Genomic DNA, 23,143 nt, shown 5'->3' with positions numbered 1-23,143 from the left:
GGAGCCAGACTTGTCTGCCGCAGCCGGGTCCGCAGCTCCTGTAATGGCCGAGCATAGTTCACCCACGAGTGTTCGTGGTTTTTGGCGCGTTTGATCTGACATCCTCAGAGGCCTGACCAGACCCCTCTAGGAAGCACGACGTCCCCCTGGAGTTTTCCCGCGAGCCGCCTCTCCGAGAGCAGGGTAAGTAGGTCCTGCAGGCCCAGCCCTGGCGTCACGCCGTGTCTGGCACTCACTGGAGATTCTGTACATAAATCATTGCCTCGTCATTTTCCTCGCATCAAACAACATTTATTTGTTTTTTATTATGTATCGACATCAAATCTCTATAAAAATAAATTTTAAAGAGCTATTTAAGTACCAAGTATTATTTCTACTGCACAAAGCATCTATTTTTGCGGAGATGCTGTGCGAATGTAGATGTAATGATTCGTCACCACTTCTTTACTGCTGGGCAGTTAGGGAAGTTCATCTAAACCATGAGACTGTGTCCGGTTGGCAGTTTCCACCTTGGATGCGGAACGCCGACTACAGTTGGGGAAGGGTTGGGCGTCTGCGGCCCGATCGGCCAAGCGCTTTCTCAGGCCCCGCCCCCGGTCCGAGCCGTACGACCCTCTGAGTCCTCCACAACAAAGTCTTCTGCCTAGAAGGGCCGGAAGTACTTCAGGGCGCTCCGCGGACCCACCCCCTCGCTTCCGGCATTGGCGGTGCGGCGTACCGGCTGCAGTCGGCTGTGTCGGGAGGGTAGGATGGCGCCTGGCCGATGCGGTCATAGCACCGAAAGCAGACGGCCACCAAGCGCTCCCCCCACCCCCCGAAGTTTCTCCCCAGCGGCGGGGGATGGGGGTAGGCGGTTCCTCTGTTCTTTCTGCGTTCGCCGCGGTCCCGCACCACAGAGACGTGGGCCTCCACCGTCCTAGCCCTACCGCCCTGTTCTGTAGTGCGGGCTAGAGCGTCTCCTTGCCATTTCCTGTCGCCTTGGGGCCCCGCGGGGGAAAAAGGGGAGTAGCACGACAGCGGAGGGAAGTCGAGAGCTTAGGTGGTGTGTAGACGCCGGAAGTATTGGGAAGGAGGCCGGAAGCTAGGGGCGGGGCCAGGAAGTGAGGAGGGGCGGGGGTTTATGAGGAGTCCAAGGAGCATAGGGGCAGATTTGCACTCAGAGCCACCTGAGGGACTTGGCGGTGGTGCCCAGCACTGTCCCCTCCCCTCGCAGAGACGCGGTTGTCGTTTGGGAGTAGGGAACACTGTGTGGCGGGGTGGGTTGGCGGGAGGACATCTCTCTGGCTGCCCTTGGGGCGAGGTGTGGAGGGGCAGGGCTGGGGGTGGAGCCGGGTCGCCAGGGCGTCGGTGGGGAAGACCCCCGCCCCTCGCCCCCCCACCGCACCTCTACACTGGCTGGCTGGACACTAAGATGGCTGCCGTTGCCATGACACCCAACCCTGTGCAGACCCTTCAGGAGGAGGCGGTGTGCGCCATCTGCCTCGATTACTTCACGGACCCCGTGTCCATCGGCTGCGGGCACAACTTCTGCCGAGTTTGTGTAACCCAGTTGTGGGGTGGGGAGGATGAGGAGGACAGAGATGAGTTAGATCGGGAGGAGGAGGAGGAGGACGGAGAGGAGGAGGAAGTGGAGGCTGTGGGGGCTGGCGCGGGGTGGGACACCCCCATGCGGGATGAAGACTACGAGGGTGACATGGAGGAGGAGGTCGAGGAGGAAGAAGAGGGTGTGTTCTGGACCAGTGGCATGAGCAGGTCCAGCTGGGACAACATGGACTATGTGTGGGAGGAGGAGGACGAAGAAGAAGACCTGGACTACTACCTGGGGGACATGGAGGAGGACCTGAGGGGGGAGGATGAGGAGGACGAGGAGGAAGTGCTGGAGGAGGATGAGGAAGAGGATCTAGACCCCGTCACCCCACTGCCCCCGCCTCCAGCCCCTCGGAGGTGCTTCACATGCCCCCAGTGCCGAAAGAGCTTTCCTCGGCGGAGCTTCCGCCCCAACCTGCAGCTGGCCAATATGGTCCAGGTGATTCGGCAGATGCACCCAACCCCTGGTCGAGGGAGCCGTGTGAGTGATCAGGGCATCTGTCCCAAACACCAAGAAGCCCTGAAGCTCTTCTGCGAGGTAGACGAAGAGGCCATCTGTGTGGTGTGCCGAGAATCCAGGAGCCACAAACAGCACAGCGTGGTGCCATTGGAGGAGGTGGTGCAGGAGTACAAGGTGAGAGAAGTACCGAGAGAAGATGGGAGTTTAGTCGGGGGCGTAGAGGAAGTAAGGGGAGCTGAGGAAAGGAAACATCTCTTCGCCCATCAAAGAACCTCATGGTATTGATGAGCTGAGTTTGCTTGTCTAAGCACTTACTGCCAGCAAGGTGGGTTAGAATGAGAAGGATTCTGTACGCAGAGCAGATGCAGTGAAGACGACCAGTCTTCATTTGCTTTGATGGCTTCCTCAAAGCCAATAGAGCAAAGCCGGTGATGCCAGATCAGGTCTCTAGAACTTTACCAGCAGTCTGGCTTGCTTTCTGGTGAGTCTTAAGTCTGTCCTTGACGGAGACACCTAGAGATGGAAAGAACTGGGGGCTTCAAAGGACAAGGAAAGGCTCAGAAGCAGGAACACAGAGATAACCGCTAGTGTCAGTGTCAGACCCAAATGCCCTGCCCTTGCCTCCCAGTGGGTTCCCCACCCACCACGATGTGGTTTGGTTCTGCCTTCAAGGACTTTTGTTGGCTCTGTGTCACTCTTATGTACTGACTAGAAAAGAGCTTTTCAGTCAGAAGACCTGGCTCTGCAAGTCGCACTGTCAAATCTTGTTTGTCTCTGTGTGTCTTTGAACTTTAATTTATCCAGGATTGATAGTTAATATTCTCTGGACATTTGTATACCAGGCACTGTACTAGGCAATTTTCATGGACTGTCTCTTTAAAACCCAAACAACACTGTGAGTTTGATATGTTTTCCATTCCCATTTTATAGATTGGGAAAGAGAGTCAGAGGCTTTAAGTACCATACAGAGGACCACAGAGCTTCAGTAATAATTGACTTAGTTATTTGCTGACCCTTCCCCTGGTGTATAGTAACAACGCCACCACCATTTGGATGTCTGTTGTTTGACTTTTCTGATGTGACTTTCTTGGAGTCTGATTCTAGTTTGACAAATATCTTGCCCCTACTTCTCATTTTGACTTTCCTTTGGACATAGGTAAAGGAGATTTGTCTGCAAGGCAGCCAGCACAAATAGCACTACTTAGTGAAGGCCTGGATGGGTTTGGAGCAGTGGGACCAGGAGGAGGAGAGGGTAGCCTCTGTGTGGTCTGCTCAGAGCTTGTTTGTTTTATGACTCATGTTTTCACACCTGATTTCCTGCCATAACTTCATTTAGGTACTGTTTTTGTTACCCCAATTTTAGAGTAATGTGTGTAGGACTTCTCAGCCCTGAGTGGTACAGCTAGACAAACCTACATTACTTCATCACAAGTAACTATTGCTTCTACGGAGTGATTTTTTTTTTTTTTTAATTTTTTGAGACAGAGTCTCACTGTGTTGCCCAGGGTGAAGTGCAGTAGCATGATCTCGGCTCACTGCAACCTTCACCTCCCGGGTTCAAGTAATTCTCCTGCTTCAACCTCCTGAGTATCTGGGATTACAGGTGCCACCATACCCGGCTGATTTTTGTATTTTTAGTAGAGATTGGGTTTCGCCATGTTGGCCAGGCTGGTCTGAATTTCCTGACTGCAGGTGATCCACCCGCCTTGGCCTCCCAAAGTGCTGGGATTACAGACATGAGCCACCATGCCTGGCTACACGATGATTGTTTCACCTGCCTGATTGTTGGAATACTAGGGAAGGTTTTGAAAAATACAGTGGGTCCTTCCACTAGAGTTTGTGAATCAGTGAGTAGGAGAAAATCTTTAAAAAGCCCAGTCTAGCATGGGGACCACTGCGTTGGTAACGTTGCCTAGCTATTCGGCCCTACATTTTTAGCAGAGATTGTGAGCTCCTGTTGTCCTTTCTTTTTATCTTCTCAGTTCCTAATTAACCATAGTCATCATATCATGTGTGGTCACTTTCTGACCAGGAACCCCGGCCAGACTATCCATGGACATTCCACCCCTTCTCTTTCACCTCCCCCTGTAGGACTGCTCCAAAGAGCTTCTGAAACTGGATTTTAATTTGCATTGGCCAAATCTGTTCAATGCCAGCTGCCTGAAAATCCCATATTAGGTCCTGAAGTAGGTGAGGAATTAAAAAAAGTCATAATCTCTTTGCTTTTTCTTTTATTTATTTATTTTTTGAGACAGAGTTCCGCTCTTGTTGCCCAGGCTGGAGTGCAATGGCACGATCTTGGCTCACCACAACCTCTGCCTCCTGGGTTCAAGCGATTCTCCTGCCTCAGCCTCCCGAGTAGCTGGGATTACAGGCATGTGCCACCACACTGGCTAAGTTTTTGTATTTTTAGTAGAGAAGGGGTTTCTCGGGCCGGGCGCAGTGGCTCAAGCCTGTAATCCCAGCACTTTGGGAGGCCGAGACGGGCGGATCACGAGGTCAGGAGATCGAGACCATCCTGGCTAACACGGTGAAACCCCGTCTCTACTAAAAAATACAAAAAAAAGTAGCCGGGTGAGGTGGCGGGCGCCTGTAGTCCCAGCTACTCGGGAGGCTGAGGCAGGAGAATGGCGTAAACCTGGGAGGCGGAGCTTGCAGTGAGCTGAGATCCGGCCACTGCACCCCAGCCTGGGCGGCAGAGCAAGACTCCGTCTCAAAAAAAAAAAAAAAAAAAAAAAAAAAAAAGAAGGGGTTTCTCCATGTTGATCAGACTGATCTTGAACTTCTGACCTCAGGTGATCTGCCTGCCTTGGCCTCCCAAAGTGCTGGGATTGCAGGCATGAGCCACTGCGTCTGGCCATACTCTCTTTTCTTGATCCGTTTACTGGGTTCTGCAATTTGGGAGGCCATATACACATACTTAATCTGACGTTTAGTGATGAGTAAATGTAAATACATAGTTTTATTGTATAGAACTAATTTGAGTGATTCGCTTTCTGACTTAATAGGCTATTTTACAAGTGGGTCATTTTTTCTTTATTTTATTTTATTTTTTTTGAGATGGAGTCTTGCTCTGTTGCCCAGGCTGGAGTGCAGTGGCATGATCTTGGCTCACTGTAAGCTCCGCCTCCCGGGTTCACACCATTCTCCTGCCTCAGCCTCCCGAGTAGCTGGGACCACAGGTGCCCACCACCACACCCGGCTACCTTTTTTGTATTTTTAGTAGAGACGGGGTTTCACCGTGTTAGCCAGGATGGTCTCGATCTCCTGACCTCGTGATCTGCCTGCCCTGGCCTCCCAAAGTGCTGGGATTACCGGCGTGAGCCACTGCACCTGGCCACAAGTGGGTCATTTATTCTTTTCAGATATGTACATGCAGTAACCAACAGTAGCTTGGCATAATGTTGTTTTGTAAAATTTTTTTCATTGAATAGGTAATAACACACAATGATATGTAAGTATGGTTCCTGAACAGTTACATGTTTGTTTTGTTTTGTTTTTAGACAGGGTCTCTCTCTCTAGCCAGGCTAGAATGCAGTGGCACAATCATAGCTCACTGCATCCTTGACCTTCTGGGCTCAGGTGATCCTGAGTAGTAGCTGGGACTGGAGGTGTGTGTGCCATCATGCCCAGCTGGGTTTTTTTTTTTTTTTTGTAGAGACAGGGTCTTGTTGTGTTGCTCAGGCTGGTCTTAAACTACTGGCCTCAAGCAGTCTTCCCATTTTGGCCCCTCAAAGTGCTGGGATTTCTTTTCTTGATGTGTTTACTGGGCTCTGGAATATGGGAGGCTGTATACACATATTTAATCTGACATTAAGTGATGAGTAGGTACATACAGTACCTACTCATAACCGTCTGGCCGACAGTTAAATGTTTTGAAAATTGGCCGGGCGCGGTGGCTCATGCCTGTAATCCCAGCACTTTGGGAGGCCAAGGCAGGCAGATCATGAGGTCAAGAGATCGAGACCATCCTGGCTAACATGGTGAAACCCCGTCTCTACTAAAAATACAAAAATTAGCTGGGCGTGGTGGTGGGCGCCTGTAGTCCCAGCTACTCGGGAGGCTGAGGCAGGAGAATGGTGTGAACCCGGGAGGCGGAGCTTGCAGTGAGCCGAGATCACACCGCTTCACTCCAGCCTGGGTGACAGAGCGAGACTCCGTCTCAAAAAAAAAAAAAAAAAAAGTTTTGAAAATTTCTCTTATAACTGGCTGGGTGTGGTGGCTCACGCCTGTAGTCCTAGCACTTTGGGAGGCCCAGGCAGGTGGATCACTTGAAGTCAGGGGTTCAAGACCAGCCCAGCCAACATAGTGAAATTCCGTCTCTACTAAAAATACAAAATTAGCCGGCATGGTGGCGGGCGCCTGTAATCGCAGCTACTCAGGAGGCTGGGGCAAGAGAATTGCTTGAACCTGGGAGGCAGAGGTTGCAGTGAGCCAAGACTGTGCTACTGCATTCCAGCCTGGGCAACACAGTGAGACTCTGTCTCAAAAAAAAAAAAAAAATATATCTGAAATAGTACTCTATTTGAATTTGTGCTTACTAATTTTTGTTTTGGTCAGCAATTTAGGAGCCAGGCACAGTGGCTCACACCTGTAGTCCCAGCACTCTGGGAGGCTGAGGCAGGCAGATCACTTGAGGCCAGGAGTTCAAGACTAGCCTGGCCAACGTGGTGAAACCCCGTCTCTACTAAAAATACAAAAATTAGCCAGGCGTGGTGGCGGGCGCCTTTAATCTCAGCTACTTGGGAGGCTGAGGCAGGAGAATCGCTTGAACCCAGGAGGTAGATGTTGCAGTGAGCCGAGATGGCGCCGCTGCACTCCAGTCTAGGCGACAGAGCAAGACTCTGTCTCAAAAATAAATAAATAAGAAAAACACTAAGGCCGGGCGCGGTGGCTCAAGCCTGTAATCCCAGCACTTTGGGAGGCCGAGACGGGCGGATCACGAGGTCAGGAGATCGAGACCATCCTGGCTAACACAGTGAAACCCCGTCTCTACTAAAAATACAAAAAATTAGCCGGGCGTGGTGGCGGCGCCTGTAGTCCCAGCTACTCGGGAGGCTGAGGCAGGAGAATGGCCGGAACCCGGGAGGTGGAGCTTGCAATGAGCCGAGATGGCGCCACTGCACTCCAGCCTGGGCGACAGAGCGAGACTCCGCCTCAAAAAAAAAAAAAAAAAAAAAAAAAAAAAAACACTAAATGGTAAATTTAAGCATTACAAATTCTGAATTAATGGAGAAATTATAGACTACTGTAGAAAAGTAGAAAGTTATATCAGAAGGCCGAATTTTGTGTAGTTCATGCTATTTTCATGTGTTGACTATAATTCCATTATGACTAATTTTGTCTACAACCACTTGTCCTGTGCAACAACTGCCATTTGCACTCTGGCTTGGTAAACTCTTTAGTTCAGGTCATCATCAGGATGTCACTGGCAGCTTAAGGTATAGGGAGCAAATATTAGATCACATTTACTGATCTTTCGCTACATGCCAGGCACTGCACTAGTGTGCTGTCCATGAGGTCCATTCTCTTCTTCTTTGAAGCTGAGGAAACCGAAAGCATGGCTTGCCTGAGGTCACTTCACTTCACTCTGGTCCTGATTGGAGTCTAGGCTTGAGGCCTCCTACCCTATATTATCTCTCAAAGAAAAGGAGACAGAAAGGCTAGAAGAAGACATAAAAAAGGAAACAGCAAATAGGTAGGGCTTATTCTACTCATTCTGGGCTAACAGCCCTTTAAAGAAAAATATTTGGCTACAAATTGTAGAAACACAGGGCTCATGTGCCTATTGGCTGTAACGGTTACAACCTTTGGAGGAGGGGTTTTGGTTTTGTTTCCCGTTTAGCAAGTGGTTGAGCAGGAGAGAAAGCAGATGAGGAGAAAGAAGCAAAGAAGTTGAAATAAGTAAAGTGTGGGCAGGGACTCCACAGTGTCCTGGAGGAGGCACACTTGTCAATTATTGGTGCCCTGGGAAGTAATGTATTAGATATTTCTTGGGATCACAGAGGAAGTTGGGGGTGGGGAGGATCGGGGCCGTTTTCAGGGAGCTGTTTTAAGGGAAGAATACCTTGGGCCAAGTGGAGAAAGGCACTCCCAGACAGAGGGAACAGCATGGAATTATACTCAGGAAATGGCAAGTAATGTTATGTGGTCAAACCTCTTAAGCGTCTGTGTGGAAGGCGTTGAGTGTAGAGGTGAGGCTAGAAGTGTGGGGTCAATGTTTTGGAAGTGGTGGTGACCCATGGAAGGGTTTTAGCGTAGGCACAAAGTCATCAGAAAAGTATTTAGAGATCTGGGGAAGATTGCCTGTGGAGGGGAGAGGGACCAAAGGCAAGAGCACTCATGGAAAGACTGTGGTGCGGGGCTCAAGCCACTTCCCCCTCAGGTGTGAGTGTGGGGGCTCTCTGGTCTTGAGGCTCCTACCTTTAGAGAATACATGCAGGGCTGGCCGGGCGCAGTGGTTCATCCCTGTAATCTCAGCACTTTGGGAGGCCAAGGTGGGCAGATCACGAGGTCAGGAGATTGAGACCATACTGGCTAACACGGTGAGGTGAAACCCCGTCTCTACTAAAAATAAAAGAATGAGGCCGGGCGCGGTGGCTCAAGCCTGTAATCCCAGCACTTTGGGAGGCCGAGACGGGCGGATCACAAGGTCAGGAGATCGAGACCATCCTGGGTAACCCTGTGAAACCCCGTCTCTACTAAAAAATACAAAAAACTAGCCGGGCGAGGTGGCGGGCGCCTGTAGTCCCAGCTACTCGGGAGGCTGAGGCAGGAGAATGGCGTAAACCTGGGAGGCGGAGCTTGCAGTGAGCGGAGATCCGGCCACTGCACTCCAGCCTGGGCGACAGAGCGAGACTCTGTCTCAAAAAAAAAAAAAAAAAAGAATGAGCCAGGCGTGGTGGCGGGCACCTGTAGTACCAGCTACTGGGAAGGCTGAGGCAGGAGAATCGCTTGAATCCGGGAGGTGGAGGTTGCAGTGAGCCAAGATCGTGCCACTGTACCCCAGCCTGAGCGACAGAGTGAGACTCTGTCTCCAAAAAAAAAAAAGAAAAAAAAAATGGGCTTCTGTAAACGTGCACAGAGGGATTGGAGGCTTTTGTCATCATCTGAAAGAAGAAAGTGGAGGAAGGAGTATAATACTCATTTGACAGCCATTTTTGGGGGTAGGGATAAGGCTTTGACCCATCTTGCTGTAGGGAGGATTGCAGAGGTAGGTTCTGAAGGGCAGGTGCCTCTACCAGCCCCCACTTTTCTTTTTCTGTTTCCTCAGGCCAAACTGCAGGGGCACGTGGAGCCGCTGAGGAAGCACCTGGAGGCTGTGCAGAAGATGAAAGCCAAGGAGGAGAGGCGAATGACGGAACTGAAGGTGGGTGAATGTCCTCGACAGGGCTGATGGTTACCATGGTCGAGGCAAGGACGGTGAGGCTCCCCACTCTCACAGGTGGTGACTCGGTCCCCTGAGGAGGGACAGCCAAGGCCCGGGAGAGGGCTAGATGCTTTCCCTAGGTGCTGAGGAGAGGGGGGCCTTAGAGAATCAGGAGGCATGTTCATTCCTGGTTCCAAAATGGAGTGGAAACTGAGGCCTGGATTGGAGGGCCTAGGTGCCTGGCCCAAGGCTGCAGAACAGGCTTTGTACCCAAACACCAGAGCCTGAAGGGGGCAAAGCAAAACCCACATAGCAGCCATCAGAGAAGCTGCTGGCCCCAGGATCCATGCAGGCAGTGGGCAGAGCAGCCCTGAGCATGAGGCGGACACTGTCCTAGGACACTTCCTCTGTCCTGTGAGGGGGCCAGTGTGTTTAAGCTGGGGCAGGATCTAGTGTATGTTAGCACTGCAGAGACCTAATATTTCCCAGTCCAGTGTTTTCTCAGCCCCCGCCCCCCATTTTCATTATTGCTTGCCCATCTCCAAGGAGTCTTTTAAGGTATTTTTTCCATTCCCCACCTCTGACCTGTTTTCATAACCCCAGCAGGCCCTGCTGGGATGGGCTGGCACTGTGAGCTTCATACACCAAGCCAGGAGCTCCCCTTCTGTCCCTCTTCCCTCCTCCCTTCCCAGCCACTACCCAGGGCCCATGGTCACCGCCACCTAAACATTAGGGACTCTGCTGTTGGCAACTGCTAGGCACTGAATGGTAAAGTCTCTTTGGGAGTAGGAAGTCATCCTGCCTCTGGCCAGCTGCCCAAGGTGATACTTTTGGGCTCTCCTGGGTATGGAGGTAACAGGATCTGTGTGCCCCTAGGGTAGAGCAAAACTGACTGTGGCGGCTGTTTCCCTCCCGCATCTGGTCAGTTAGGACCCTCCTCTGGCCTGTTACTCACAGCGTCTCCAGCTGATGGTAACTGTGTGAAAACTGTGCCCACCACCCAGGATGGCCCATCCCTGGGAAATAGGGTGGGAATGGGCAGGAGCTTTTTATGTTACAGGATATCAAGTACCTACATAATATCCTTGGTTGTTGCCTCTTAGCCCACAAAACATAAAAATATTTACTATCTGGACCTTTACAGAAAGAGTTTTTAAGAGTTCTGATCTAGGGCTTTTGGGTGACTTTCTTAAGGTCACTGTGTTTAATGGTTTCGGGACCCTAACTTTATGTCTTGATTCTTGTATTATTTATTCATTTCAAAAAATTTTTACCAAGTGCCTCTTCTGGTTGGCGCTATGTCAAGGTCCGAGGACACTGTGGCAAACAGACATTCCTAGTCCCTGCCAGCCGGAGCTTATGGTACAGTGGGGGAAAGATGTTAAAAGATACGTCATTTAAACACAGCATTTCAGTATCGTATGTGCCACAGAGAGATACAGGGAATTTGTGGGGATGGTCCTGATTTAGATCTGGAGAGGAGGGAAGGCTTCTTTTGGAATATTTAAGGTTGGACCTGAAGGATGAGTCCAGGTATGTAGACCAGGTGGAGAGGAGTGTTCCAGGCAGAGGTTAGTGAATTTGGGGCCACTGTGCTGGGTGCAAGGGGTGGTGTCTGGTAAGGCTGAGAAGTAAGGCCGGTAGGAGATGAGCCTCTTTCCAGGACTTTCTTGGACTTGGGGAGTATAGGGCTCCTTTGCCTTGCGTTGAGAAGTGGTAGTTGCAAAACTGGAGGTTATCTTCCTGTGTGTTGAGGTGGTATCTGTCATCCCCTTTGCACCATTCCAGAGCCAGATGAAGTCAGAGCTGGCAGCGGTGGCCTCCGAGTTTGGGCGGCTGACACGGTTTCTGGCTGAAGAGCAGGCAGGGCTGGAACGGCGTCTCCGAGAGATGCATGAAGCCCAGCTGGGGCGTGCGGGAGCCGCGGCCAGTCGCCTTGCAGAGCAGGCTGCCCAGCTCAGCCGCCTGCTGGCCGAGGCCCAGGAGCGGAGCCAGCAGGGGGGTCTCCGGCTGCTCCAGGTGAGCAATGTCCCCTCCCTGTTCCCCCAGCACTCCGTGTTGGCTGTCAGGCAGTGCTTACCAAACACCTGTCCAGAGCTGCCTCTTCTCACTGGGAGGAACCCACAATGATTGAACCTGAAGACCAAAAACATGTTTTAAAGCTGGAAACAGTTAATGTCGAATGTGGTATGTGTGACGATTATACCAGCGAAAAGCATGAAGATTCGGTTGTAGGAGAGGTTTAAATGACAGTTGAGGAAAGGCTTTTTGACAGTGACATCCTGAAAAAGGTGAGCAAGTCATATTGTGGAAATGACAGGATTGGTGGGCTCACAGCAGGAGAGGCGAGTTAGGCATGGCGAGGCATGGGGTGGTTGAAGTGGATGTGTGTTCACTGAGGGCCGTGAGCGAGCTGCCTCTCCCTTCCTGCTTAGGCTCAGTCTCTGACTGGAGATCGGGAAAGCTGTCCCTGTGCAGCTGACCTCTCTTTCTCTCTTTCTCCCTCTCCCTCTTTTTGTTTCTCTTATTCCCAGGACATCAAGGAGACTTTCAATAGGTGTGTTCCCGCTCTTTGCCCTTTGTGACCCAGTGGCATCTGGTTCCCGTCCCTGCTTCTCTTGGGTATCCCTCTCCTCTCCTTCCTTCCCCAGGACCTGAGTTTCCATCTCCTGGACCCTCCTCTCCTTCCCCTCAGCTTTTGCTCTTCCCTCTGGGAATATCATGGTCCCACCCCCTGCCCGGTCCCCTTCCTCCAGGTGTGAAGAGGTACAGCTGCAGCCCCCAGAGGTCTGGTCCCCTGACCCGTGCCAACCCCATAGCCATGACTTCCTGACAGATGCCATCGTGAGGAAAATGAGCCGGATGTTCTGTCAGGCTGCGAGAGGTAGGGAGGTCACCTCCACGACCTTCCTTTGCCTTTCCCTTCACAGACCTGAGACTGGGTCCTGAGGGAAGTTGGGTCCCAGGGAAAGTGTAGGGGTTGAGATGGAGCAGGATACAGGCAGCCACTCAGGTTGAGGTTTCAAGCCATTAACAGGTAGTCCTAGTCCAGGCAGGCCTGGAGGGTGGGGGTGGGGTAGAGTGGCAAGAAGAGCCAGGCTGGGGGAAGACCTGTCAGGTGTCTGAGGAACAAGAGGAGAGAGAGGGAGCCTGTAGGAAGCTGAGGCTGGCCTCTGGGATGGTGTGGGGAGCTGAATTCAGGGAGGAAGCGGGCAGGAAAGGCCCAGTCTGTGGAGTTGGCTGCTGACAGGGGAACAGCCGTTCCAGCCCTGGCGTATTTGTCCTCCCTCCTCCCAAGTGGACCTGACGCTGGACCCTGACACGGCTCACCCGGCCCTGATGCTGTCCCCTGACCGCCGGGGGGTCCGCCTGGCAGAGCGGCGGCAGGAGGTTGCTGACCATCCCAAGCGCTTCTCGGCCGACTGCTGCGTACTGGGGGCCCAGGGCTTCCGCTCTGGCCGGCACTACTGGGAGGTAGAGGTGGGCGGGCGGCGGGGCTGGGCGGTGGGCGCTGCCCGTGAATCCACCCATCATAAGGAAAAGGTGGGCCCTGGGGGTTCCTCCGTGGGCAGCGGGGATGCCAGCTCCTCACGCCACCACCATCGCCGCCGCCGGCTCCACCTGCCCCAGCAGCCTCTGCTCCAGCGGGAGGTGTGGTGCGTGGGCACCAACGGCAAACGCTACCAGGCCCAGAGCTCGACAGAACAGACGCTGCTGAGCCCCAGTGAGAAGCCACGGCGCTTTGGCGTGTACCTGGACTATGAAGCGGGGCGCCTGGGCTTCTACAACGCAGAGACTCTGGCCCACGTGCACACCTTCTCGGCTGCCTTCCTGGGCGAGCGTGTCTTTCCTTTCTTCCGGGTGCTCTCCAAGGGCACCCGCATCAAGCTCTGCCCTTGATTATCCTGCCACCCGCGGGGGCCCCTCTGGTCAGCACTTGGGGGGCGGGTGGTGGAGGGTGGCCCGTAAGTTTGAGGGGCTCAAAGGCTCTTCCCACTGTTTGTCACTGTGTTGCTTCCCACTCCCCCTTGACCCCAGGCCCCTGCTTCTCCCTCTAGGAGCCTAAAGAACCCTCCTGGCCTCCAGCCCGGCCTTCTCTCACCTCCTATGTCTGTCCAGCAGGTCTGCATGGGTCCCTGATAATGAGAACAGCTGCCTGGTCTTCTCTCCCAGTCTGCCTAGCCCAGCCCTGGGACCGGAATTTGAGTAGGGGATGAGGGGAAATTGTAATTTCATTCCTTAACTTCCTTTTCCCCACCCCTGCTCTTCAGCCTCTGTCAGTTCTGAGGCTGGAGGGTTTGGGCAAGACAACATCCCCATTCCAATTCCATCTTCTGATGCAAATTTTAGCTGAGGGATTTGGAAGCCATTTGGGGAGGCAGGCTGGGCCAGAGGGTAGAGCTGGGTAATAAATGTCTATTCTCTGGGGGAGGAGGGATTCTAAACTTTCCTTCCATCCTCAATTTCTACCTCCATAGACCGGCCAGAATTTAGCTTCACTTGAGAGAGATCTGGAATGGTCGCCATGATTGAAACCACGCACCATTACATCGCCCAATAAATTATTTCTTCCCCCGTCCCCTTTCCAGCACTCAACTGAGGAGCAAAGCTCATCCCACCCTCACCCCTCCCAGGTCTGTTCACTGCCAGGCTCCTTTCCCTTGTTCAGTGGAGCTGGCTTTTCTCCCAGCCCCTTTCCATGCCTTTCGTTCCATTTGGCAAGCCCTGAGGGGGAGCCTGGGGACGGGTTTGGGTCCCCAAGAGGAGAGCCTTGGGTATAATCTATTTTTCTAGTAACCCCTTGCCTTGTCACATAACAGCTTTTGCCCTCTGCTTTGATGGCTGAGGTGAACTCATGTTCTTTGGGAAAAGGGAAGGTGTGCTGTGGAAATAAAATGTTTATTTGCTTCTCTTGTGAGGTCGTTCCTTTAGGTGAGGGTTTAACTCAGGATTTCCTTTCCAACCCCTGCATTGAGAAGCCATGCAACAGAACTGGTTAGTTGCAGTTAAAGGCATGTTTTGCAACTGTTGTCAGGCAGGCTCCTATTTCAACAGGGATATATAGATCCTGCTCCCCATTTTAATCTCTTACCTAATTTACAAACTCTTCAGTCCACTTAGAGATGTTTGCCGCTTCCTACCATTACTTTGAAGCTGTAGGACTGAGGTTCCCCTAAGAATCTCTATACTCACAGTTCACAAGCCCAGGTCCTAGGAACACTATTTCCATATATACATGCACTGAAGCCAGGAATGCCTCATCACCATTGAGGGGAGTAGAAAGTGGGTGCATATGGGCCTTCAATATGCTGTAGTTGCTTAGTCATCACAGAAAACTGCAAGGGCAGTGGGGTCTCAAGCCGAATTTTGAACCATTCCATCCCTGTACTGAAGTTTCTATTGGTAAGTGTAATTGTAGTTTAATGGCTCAGTTCTGGCTTTTCACAAGGCATCTAACCTCATAAGTAACTGTGTGTGTGGGGGGGGGGCATTGAGTGACAGGTTATACTAGCAGTTGAAATGTTTAGTAGGGCCAACTTTATGGTTATGTTTATGAATGCTTCCAGACCGACCACCCCAAAACTTTCAACCTCTGAGGAATGCTAGTTGTGAGTTAAGTTCTTCTGGTGAGAACTGCTTTGCAGAATTAAATACCCTTGACTTGCCTCAAAGACCATGTAGACTGCTAACATGAAGTTTAAATTTTCTGAATTATGTTCAAACCTTTAGAGGAATGAGGATTCATCTTTGTTCCGTTCTTATGTGCCAGCAGTTGGACCTGCGGAGTCTGCTTTTCCTAAAAATTGACTGCAACCACTTTGAAATAATCAGTCCTTTCCCTCAAGAAGGTTCCCCAGGTTGAAGGTAGGTCCTGATGATCTGCACCTGGTATGTAGGACGCTGATGGGGTTTAAGTTCAGGGAAACTGCTATGTGACTTCTAACAAACATCCACTTGATGCTCCCCCAATCCTGAGAACTTAGACTGACAGCTCTCCTTCCCCCTCAAGGCCTTGTTTACTTAGTCCACAGCTTGCATCCAGTTTGCTAGTGCAAACTTAATGTGTAAGCAATGTAGATAGGATGGAGCTTTTATGCATGTAAGAAAAAAAAACCTTCTAAAAGCCAGAAAAGCCAGTTTTTTCTTCTTTAATTTGTAAAGCTCTGCCATAAACTTCTAGCGCGTGCCGATGGTCACCTGCCATACTCGTACCAGGTTGTCTGTGTAGCCAGCAAACAGAGTCTGCAGGGGAGAAATGACAGGGATAGGTCAGGCTGGCGTAAATTCTGCAGTCACTAGATTCAGCACAAGTGGCTTTCTTTGAGATGGTCTTGCTCCACTGTCTAGGCTGGAGTGCAGGGGCATGATCCTGGCTCACTGCAGCCTTGAGACCCTGCAGTTCACGAGATCCTCCCACCTCAGCCTCCAGTAGACATGTGCCACCATACTGGGCAGAAGAAACCCCTCCCATTTTAACAGCCAGATTTTAAGTGGTGGTTATGTATTCCTTGAGGAAGAAACAGCTGGTGATAAGGATCTAGACATTTGAAAACAGGTCAAATGAATTAAGGTATTAACTGAAGGCTGATAGCCACTGGGCTCCACATCAGTCTTCCCTCTGATGCAGAAACACATTCACTGGCATGGCAAACTAGGGCATCCTCTCATCAACCTGGCTTGTCATTTCACTTTATGCCAAAGACACTGCTCTTGTGTCTGACAGACTAAATGTACTAACAGAATGAGGGAGAAAAATAATTGGAAGCCGAGTCACCTGAGAGGACACAGACCACTTACCTGGCCATCGGCAGACCAGGCCAGGGAGGTACACTGCGGTGGTTCTGCCTTGCTGCTGGTACTGATAACTTCTTGCTTCAGTTCGTCTACAATGATCTTTCCCTCTAAATCCTGGGGAACAGGGCAAAAGCAACCTTAAGACTTAGCAATGAGAGTCCCCTCCTCAAGATTCTCAAGTTATAAAGGGATGATTCTGCTTCCTAGGATACATGTATCAATGCCTAGATGCATTTTTAGTTGCCACTAGTGGAAGGATGGTTTGCTACCGACATCTAGAAGCTGGAAATGCTGCTACACATCCTAAAATGTACAGGACAGCACACCACAACAGAGTTACCCAGACCAAAATGTCAATTATGTGGAGGTTGAATAGGCTTAGCTACCAGGTGGGAGTCAGATGGCATATATTGTAACCAAAACATTGTCAAAGCTCAGAGGGCAGCCAGGTACCCAGTCCACTGTAACCCACACTCACCCAGATCTTGATGCTGGGGCCTGTGGCAGCACACAGCCAGTAGCGGTTAGGGCTGAAGCACAGGGCGTTGATGATGTCCCCACCATCTAGCGTGTAAAGGTGTTTGCCTTCGTTGAGATCCCATAACATGGCCTGGCCATCCTGGACAGACAGGTAAGGTAAATCAGGACACAGTGACTTCTTCCAGATGTTAATCCTGCCCATCTCAAGATTCTGTCAGAATCAATTCTTACCTTTCCTCCATTACCTCAGGCTTCTTTGAAAGCTAATGACTCAAGTACCAACATTGATCTCTGTATGCCTTGCCTTTAAGGTTAAGACCTTACCAACCCTATCAAAAAACCCCTCCCAACTTACATAAATCACTCTAATCGTTTCTGAAAAGCAGGATCTCAATCTCATCAATTGCTTCGAGGAACCAACTTTAGGCCGGGCGCTGTGGCTTACTCCTGTAATCCCAGCACTTTGGGAAGCTGAGGCCAGTGGATCACCTGAGGTCAGGAGTTCAAGCCCTGCCTGGCCAACATGGTGAAACTGTCTCTACTAAAATACAAAAATTACCCAGGCATGATGGTGGGTGCCTATAATCCCAGCTACTAGGGAGGCTGAGACAGGACAATTGCTTGAACCAGGGAGATGGTTGCGGTGAGCTGAGATCATGCCACTGCACTCCAGCTTTGGCGGCTGAGTGAGACTCCGTCTCAAAATAAACCCAACCTTATAGAAAATAATCGTTTTCTTCCCGACAGTATGCCTTAACTGTCATGTGCTGAAAGTAATCTTTGGAAACATTCTCAGATTGCCATTATCTCATTATCCTCCTGAAACCATCCTGACTAATGTTTGCCGTTTTATGTTAGAGACGCTGGCTAAGTGCTCCTTCCATGATGCTGGTCTTCCACTGAGCAGGAGACTCCTGGTCCCCAAATACCTTGCCTCCAGAAGCACAGAGGGATCCATCTGGAGAGACAGTCACCGTGTTCAGATAGCCCGTGTGGCCAATGTGGTTGGTCTTCAGCTTGCAGTTAGCCAGGTTCCATACCTGCATAGATGTGAAGTTGACAGGTGAATATCCTGGCTCTGGATCAGCCAGGGTCAGGTCCAACAAAAAAGGGCTTGGCATTCCTGGCTACAGTAGCCATTTATCATTCAGTAACATGTCCTGGCCACTTAACCTTAGATTGTAACACACATCCAATGCAGTGTGCTCACTTACAAGGGACATCAATTAGCTACTTCAAACCATGTGACAAGAGAAAGAGTCAACTGAGAATCTGTAAAGCTTTCCACAGGAGTTGGAGCGTATGACCACCTGGGAGCACAGCACACCCTGACTGGTAAAGCCCCTGCCTTGGCTTGAAGCTCACCTTGACCAGCTTGTCCCAGCCGCAGGAGACGATGATAGGGTTGCTGCTGTTAGGCGAGAAGCGGACACAAGACACCCACTCTGAGTGGCTCTCATCCTACAGAGGATGAAAAGGAAATAAGGGGAAACAGTCCTATCCCATGAAATGCTAGAACCCCCCCAGCCAGATGATGGCTGGCAGCACCTTTCAAAAACCCAGAACCCAAACCTTTAAGCTCAACAGAATCCCTTTAGATTCCAGATAAGAATTTCTTTTTAAATTTAGAGACGGGGGTTGGACGCAGTGGCTCACGCCTGTAATCCCAGCACTTGGGGAGGGCGAGGTGAGTGGATCACCTGAGGTCAGGAGTTTGACATCAGCTTGGCCAACATGGTGAAACCGTCTCTACCAAAAACACAAAAATTCACCGGGTGTGGTGGTGGGTGCCTGTAATCCCAGCTACATGGAAGGCTCAGGCAGGAGCATTGCTTAAACGCAGGAAGCGAAGTTTACAGTGAGCCACGATTGTGCCATTGCACTCCAGCCAGCGCAATGAACGAGTGAAACTTTATCTCAAAAAAGGGCCAGGTGTGGTGGCTCATGCCTGTAACCCCAGCACTTTAGGAGGCCAAGGTGGGCGGATCACGAGGTGAGGAGATCAAGACCACCTGGCTAACACGGTGAATCCTCGTCTCCACTAAAAATACAAAAAAATTAGCTGGGCATGCTGTAGTCCCAGCTACTCGAGAAGCTGAGGCAAGAGAATGGCATGAACCTGGGAGGCGGAGGTTGCAGTGGGCCAAGATCGCACACTGCACTCCAGCCTGGGCAACAGGGTGAGACTCCATCTCAAAATAAATAAAAATTTTTATGGATGGGGTCTCACTGTGTTGGCCAGGCTGCTCTCCTGTCCTCAAGCAATCCTCCCACCTTGGCCTACCAGAGCATGAGCCCAGCCAAGACTTTAAAAAGGCAGAGAGCCGGGCACGGTGGCTCACGCCCGTAATCCCAGCACTTTGGGAGGCTGAGGCGGGCAGATCACCTGACGGTGGGAGTTCGAGACCAGCCTGACCAACATGGAGAAACCCCATCTCTACTAAAAATACAAAACCAGGCGTGGTGGCGCATGCCTGTAATCCCAGCTACTTGGGAAGCTCAGGTAGAATTGCTTGAACTCGGGAGGCGGAGGTTGTGGTCAGCTGCGGTCACGCCATTGCACCCCAGCCTGGGCAATGAGCAAAACTGTCTTTAAAAAAAAAAAAAAAAAAAAAAAAAAAAGGGTAAAGATATGCAGGCCATGGTGGCTCACGCCTGTAATCCCAGCACTTTGGGAGGCTGAGGCGGGCAGACTGCCTAAGCTCAGTTCGAGACCACCCTGGTGGTGCGCACCTGTAGCATCAGCTACTGTGGAGACTGAGGCACCAGAATCACCTGAGCCTGGGAGGCGGAGGTTGCAGTGAGCTGACACAGCGCCACTGCACTTCAGCCTGGGCGACAGAGTGAGACTGTCTCAAAATAAAAAAAAAAAAAAAAAAAAGTAAAGGTTAAGAGAGTGGGAGAGATCCTTGGAGATGTGCTCTCTGACCATGGCCTCACTTTACCTGGACAGTGTATTTGCACACACCCAGGGTATTCCATAGCTTGATGGTTTTATCTCGAGATCCAGAGACAATTTGCCGGTTGTCAGAGGAGAAGGCCACACTCAGCACATCCTTGGTATGGCCCACAAATCGCCTCGTGGTGGTGCCCCTAAGAGGGAGGACTTTGTCATTCTCAGACTTAACAAACATTCTCATTCAAGGGTCAGACTGATTCCTGGGCCTTGTCTCTGTCTCATTGCATTACTCACACATATATGACAGAGAATCCCTTCAGAATTGCAGGACATGTCCTCACTCCCACATGGGGATTGGCTGACAATGTCATCTGTCATCACCAGGACCCTCTAATTCCACCTGCCAATCACCTCAGCTTTCAAGGTAAAACATGTTCAAACTGCTGCCTACTCAAAACTGTCGCACCTGGTAGAAATGTTCAACCACACTCCTCAGCAATCCTGAGTAACTAATTCAAAGCGAGGGAGGCCAAACATCTTCTGTAGGTGCAGTCTGCTTTCCAGTTCCCAAATGGACTGGATCTCCCCTGGGAAACCAGCCAAGTGCATCCACCACATTTCTGCCCAGATTTTTTCCCAAGGCCCCAGAGCTAAGTGAGCAGCTACTTGCGTTGTGAGATCCCAGAGGCGCAGGGTTCCATCCCAGGAGCCTGAGAGGGCAAACTGGCCATCTGAGGAGATAACCACATCACTAACAAAGTGGGAGTGACCCCGCAGAGCACGCTGTGGAATTCCATAGTTGGTCTCATCCCTGGTCAGTTTCCACATGATGATGGTCTTATCTAAAAGCGGCAAAACAGAAGAAAAACCAGTGAGGAACCCGCAGCCAGTTTGTTAACACACTGGATAATTCACTAAGTGTCAAGGTCATGAGTGGGTTAACAACTAAGGATGCTTAAGGAGGGATGGAACAACAGACTACAAGAGCAGTTACAGGCCAGGACTGAGTGGCTCTATTCCAGACTAAAAACGCACGCAGAGCTAAACTGTACCGTGATAACTATTTTTTTTTTTTGAGATGGAGTCTCACTCTGTCACCCAGGCTGGAGTGCAATGGCATGATCTCGGCTCACTGCAACCTCCACCTCCCGTGTTCAAGCAATTCTCCTGCCTCAGCCTCCCTAGTAGCTGGAATTACAGGCCGCCCCCAGCACGCCTGGCTAACTTTTTTTTTTTTTTTAAACTAGAGATGGGGTTTCACCATTGGCCAGGCTAGTTTCGAACTCCTGACCTAAGGTGATCCGCCCGCCTCTGCCTCCCAAAGTGCTGGGATTATAGCCGTGAGCCACCGTGCCCGGTCTGTATCCTGAGAACTTAATTTAGGTGCCAGAAATTACAGACACCCTTTCCTGAAACTCAGACGAACTCAACAGCCACCACGTATCTTCTCTGCAACCGAATGCACAGCAGTTCGTGGCTGTAGAGTAGCTGGGGCCTCCCATGCCTCCCTCTGAGGGCCGACAGAAATGTTATAATGAATGCTGGAAAAGCCACTTTAGGCGCTACAGGATCGGATGCTTTTACTGAAACCTGTCCCACTCAACAATTTTACGATTAACAGCCAGACATGATTCAAGAGTCACACAATTCTTAACAGTGTAGGAGCAAAGGGGAAGCACAACAAGTGTCCAGACGCAGTCAGGCACACAGGGATAGGGACGGGGAGGGGAGACCCAGGGGCAGAAAAGGTAGGACGAGACTTGAGCCACGAGGTCCTCTGGAGTCCACCCGCCTCCCACGAGCCTTGGGCCGGGCGGCAGCTCAGAAACAGCCTCTGGATCTCAGCACCGACACTCAGATGGCATGTTGGGGTCATCACCGCCCCGCCCGGCCCGTAGGCCCCCGACCACACTACGAAGGGGAAGGCAGAAGATGTTTTAAAACTTTCCAACTCTCCAACCCTAACAGCCACGAGCCGCTCTACGTCTAGGTCCTCATCTGCAATGTGGTTCGCCCGGGCTGAGGCCTAGGCTCGCGTCCGCACGCCCCAAATCACAGTGAGGCAGAGAAGTTTGTCAGTCCCCGACAGCGCGCGCGCCACCGGCCTGCCCGAACCACGCGGAATCCCCCAGCCCTGCAATCTCGGGTCCTGAAATCTACCTTAGTCCGTACCTCGAGAGGCGGACAGGATCATGTCCGGGAACTGCGGGGTAGTAGCGATCTGGGTTACCCAGCCGTTGTGGCCCTTGAGGGTGCCACGAAGGGTCATCTGCTCAGTCATGGCGGCGGCGAGCGCGTGTGTCGCTGCAGCGACGAGGATGGCACCGGATGGCTCAGAGAAACGAGCAACACAGCCGCTACCGCCGCCGCCTTGCAGTGAAAGAGAGAAGCCCTCTTCCGGAACCGGAAATACCCACTCGACCAAGTAAAATGGCGAGCCCCATGATACACTTCTGCTCAAGATGGCGGCGCCATGTAATGCAAAAGGCAAAGGGAAATTGCACGGCATCACAGTCCCCACTTCCGTACAACATAATCTGACAGCGCTTTACAAATACATTCTGAAACAAGCACATTCAAGTGTTTAAAAAGGCTTCTCAGGGATGATGTAGAGCGAGAAGCGAAAGAGGTGAAGTGTACGGCACATTCCCATGAGGACTCCCTGGCGGCTTCCCCGCCCCTATGTGGCGTAGCTCGAGCTCCCCCTGTTCCACTTGGTGCGGGGAGGGTTGACGGGGCAACCACAGGAGAGCTTAATTTTCAGTTCACTATCGTGGGTAACGATGGGCAATTTAAAAAAGTATGGCATTAAAATTTTAAAAATAAACTTTAAAACTGTGCTTCCGCGGGACCTCCCTCAAGAGGTTTTTGTTCTGATGCACACCAACTCCGGAAGGACTTAGTCCAGGCTGGACTAAGGCAGGAGAGGGTTACTCTGGATGTACTAAAAATTGGTCTCTTTTTGCCGGGCGCAGTGGCTCGTGCCTGTAATCCTTCCACTTTGGGAGGCCGAGGGGGTGGATCACTTGAGGTCAGGAGTTCGAGACTAGCCTGGCCAACATGATGCAACCTCTTTCCAATAAATAAATAAATAAATAAAATTAGCCAGGTGTGGTGGCGGGTGCCTGTAATCCCAGCTACTCGGGAGGCTGAGGCAGGAGAATCCCTTGAACCTGGGAGGCGGAAGTTGCAGTGAATCGAGATCCCGCCACTGCACTCCAGCCTGGGCAGTAGAGCGAAACTCCGACTCAAATACATACATACATACATACAATAAAATAATAAGGTGAAAATTGCCCTGTGTGTTGCTAGACTGCCAATCCATTCCTGCCTAGGTCAGAACACGGGAAGCTCTCGCAGAAACGGAAACGCCCAAAGGAGGACCTTAAAGTTCTGACTTCTGGGGACATCCACTGGAAAGCTCTCTCTGGGCCCAGTCACTGCACACAAAAGCCCAGGCGTCTGGGGGTCCAGTTGCACCCTGAAGGACGTGCCCAGACAGGGAAGCGGTGGAACACGGATACCTAGCTGTCCTTCTGCCTTCCACTCTACC

The 23,143-nt window shown here is 51.3% G+C and overlaps 2 protein-coding genes and 2 non-coding genes across 9 annotated transcripts; 1 reads left to right on the top strand and 3 right to left on the bottom strand.

Annotated features, from left to right (window-relative positions):
• The first annotated feature begins 279 nt into the window (after nt 1-279).
• On the top strand, nt 280-14,327 carry TRIM41 (tripartite motif containing 41). Of its 6 annotated transcripts, none has more exons than XM_050794563.1 (8): nt 280-2,221; nt 9,321-9,416; nt 11,205-11,435; nt 11,951-11,973; nt 12,173-12,300; nt 12,715-12,890; nt 13,475-13,538; nt 13,895-14,327. In XM_050794563.1, the coding sequence occupies exons 1-8, from the start codon at nt 1,121-1,123 to the stop codon at nt 13,918-13,920; spliced, it is 1,845 nt and encodes a 614-aa protein (XP_050650520.1). In that variant the 5' UTR covers nt 280-1,120; the 3' UTR covers nt 13,921-14,327. The 6 variants fall into 6 exon arrangements, 5 of the variants coding, with proteins under 5 accessions (XP_050650520.1, XP_050650518.1, XP_050650519.1 ...); XM_050794561.1 differs by having other exon boundaries at nt 13,475-13,622; XM_050794562.1 differs by having other exon boundaries at nt 12,715-12,896.
• A 1,215-nt stretch (nt 14,328-15,542) lies between these two features.
• On the bottom strand, nt 15,543-22,269 carry RACK1 (receptor for activated C kinase 1). The gene is made up of 8 exons (XM_050794597.1): nt 21,763-22,269; nt 20,261-20,432; nt 19,637-19,784; nt 18,057-18,152; nt 17,621-17,731; nt 16,690-16,830; nt 16,215-16,325; nt 15,543-15,659 (listed from the first exon to the last, which is right to left on the bottom strand). Exons 1-8 carry the CDS (start codon nt 22,097-22,099, stop codon nt 15,594-15,596), a joined length of 1,182 nt encoding a protein of 393 aa, XP_050650554.1. The 5' UTR covers nt 22,100-22,269; the 3' UTR covers nt 15,543-15,593.
• LOC126957745 (small nucleolar RNA SNORD96 family) lies at nt 19,900-19,978 on the bottom strand. Its single transcript, XR_007726916.1, has one exon. It is a non-coding gene; the product is annotated as a small nucleolar RNA SNORD96 family (small nucleolar RNA).
• Nucleotides 21,408-21,475, bottom strand: LOC126957772 (small nucleolar RNA SNORD95). Its single transcript, XR_007726940.1, has one exon. It is a non-coding gene; the product is annotated as a small nucleolar RNA SNORD95 (small nucleolar RNA).
• Nucleotides 22,270-23,143: the final 874 nt, after the last annotated feature.

The sequence above is a fragment of the Macaca thibetana genome, chromosome 6, assembly GCF_024542745.1.
Source record: "Macaca thibetana thibetana isolate TM-01 chromosome 6, ASM2454274v1, whole genome shotgun sequence".
NCBI classification, from domain to species: Eukaryota; Metazoa; Chordata; class Mammalia; order Primates; family Cercopithecidae; genus Macaca; species Macaca thibetana.
The sequence above is the reverse complement of the archived record's forward strand: the minus strand, read 5'-3'. Positions and strand labels throughout refer to the sequence as shown.

Excerpts from the sequence above, each read along its gene's own strand:
- RACK1 (XM_050794597.1), bottom strand. The coding sequence starts at position 22,099 with ATGCCGTGCAATTTCCCTTTGCCTTTTGCATTACATGGCGCCGCCATC. Across the intron at positions 16,326-16,689 it reads GCCCCAGCATCAAGATCTGG|GATTTAGAGGGAAAGATCAT; the intron begins GTGAGTGTGGGT and ends CCTGTTCCCCAG. Across the intron at positions 15,660-16,214 it reads CCTGGTCTGCCGATGGCCAG|ACTCTGTTTGCTGGCTACAC; the intron begins GTAAGTGGTCTG and ends TCTCCCCTGCAG.
- TRIM41 (XM_050794558.1), top strand. The coding sequence starts at position 1,121 with ATGAGGAGTCCAAGGAGCATAGGGGCAGATTTGCACTCAGAGCCACCT. Across the intron at positions 2,222-9,320 it reads AGGTGGTGCAGGAGTACAAG|GCCAAACTGCAGGGGCACGT; the intron begins GTGAGAGAAGTA and ends CTGTTTCCTCAG. Across the intron at positions 11,436-11,950 it reads GGGGTCTCCGGCTGCTCCAG|GACATCAAGGAGACTTTCAA; the intron begins GTGAGCAATGTC and ends TCTTATTCCCAG.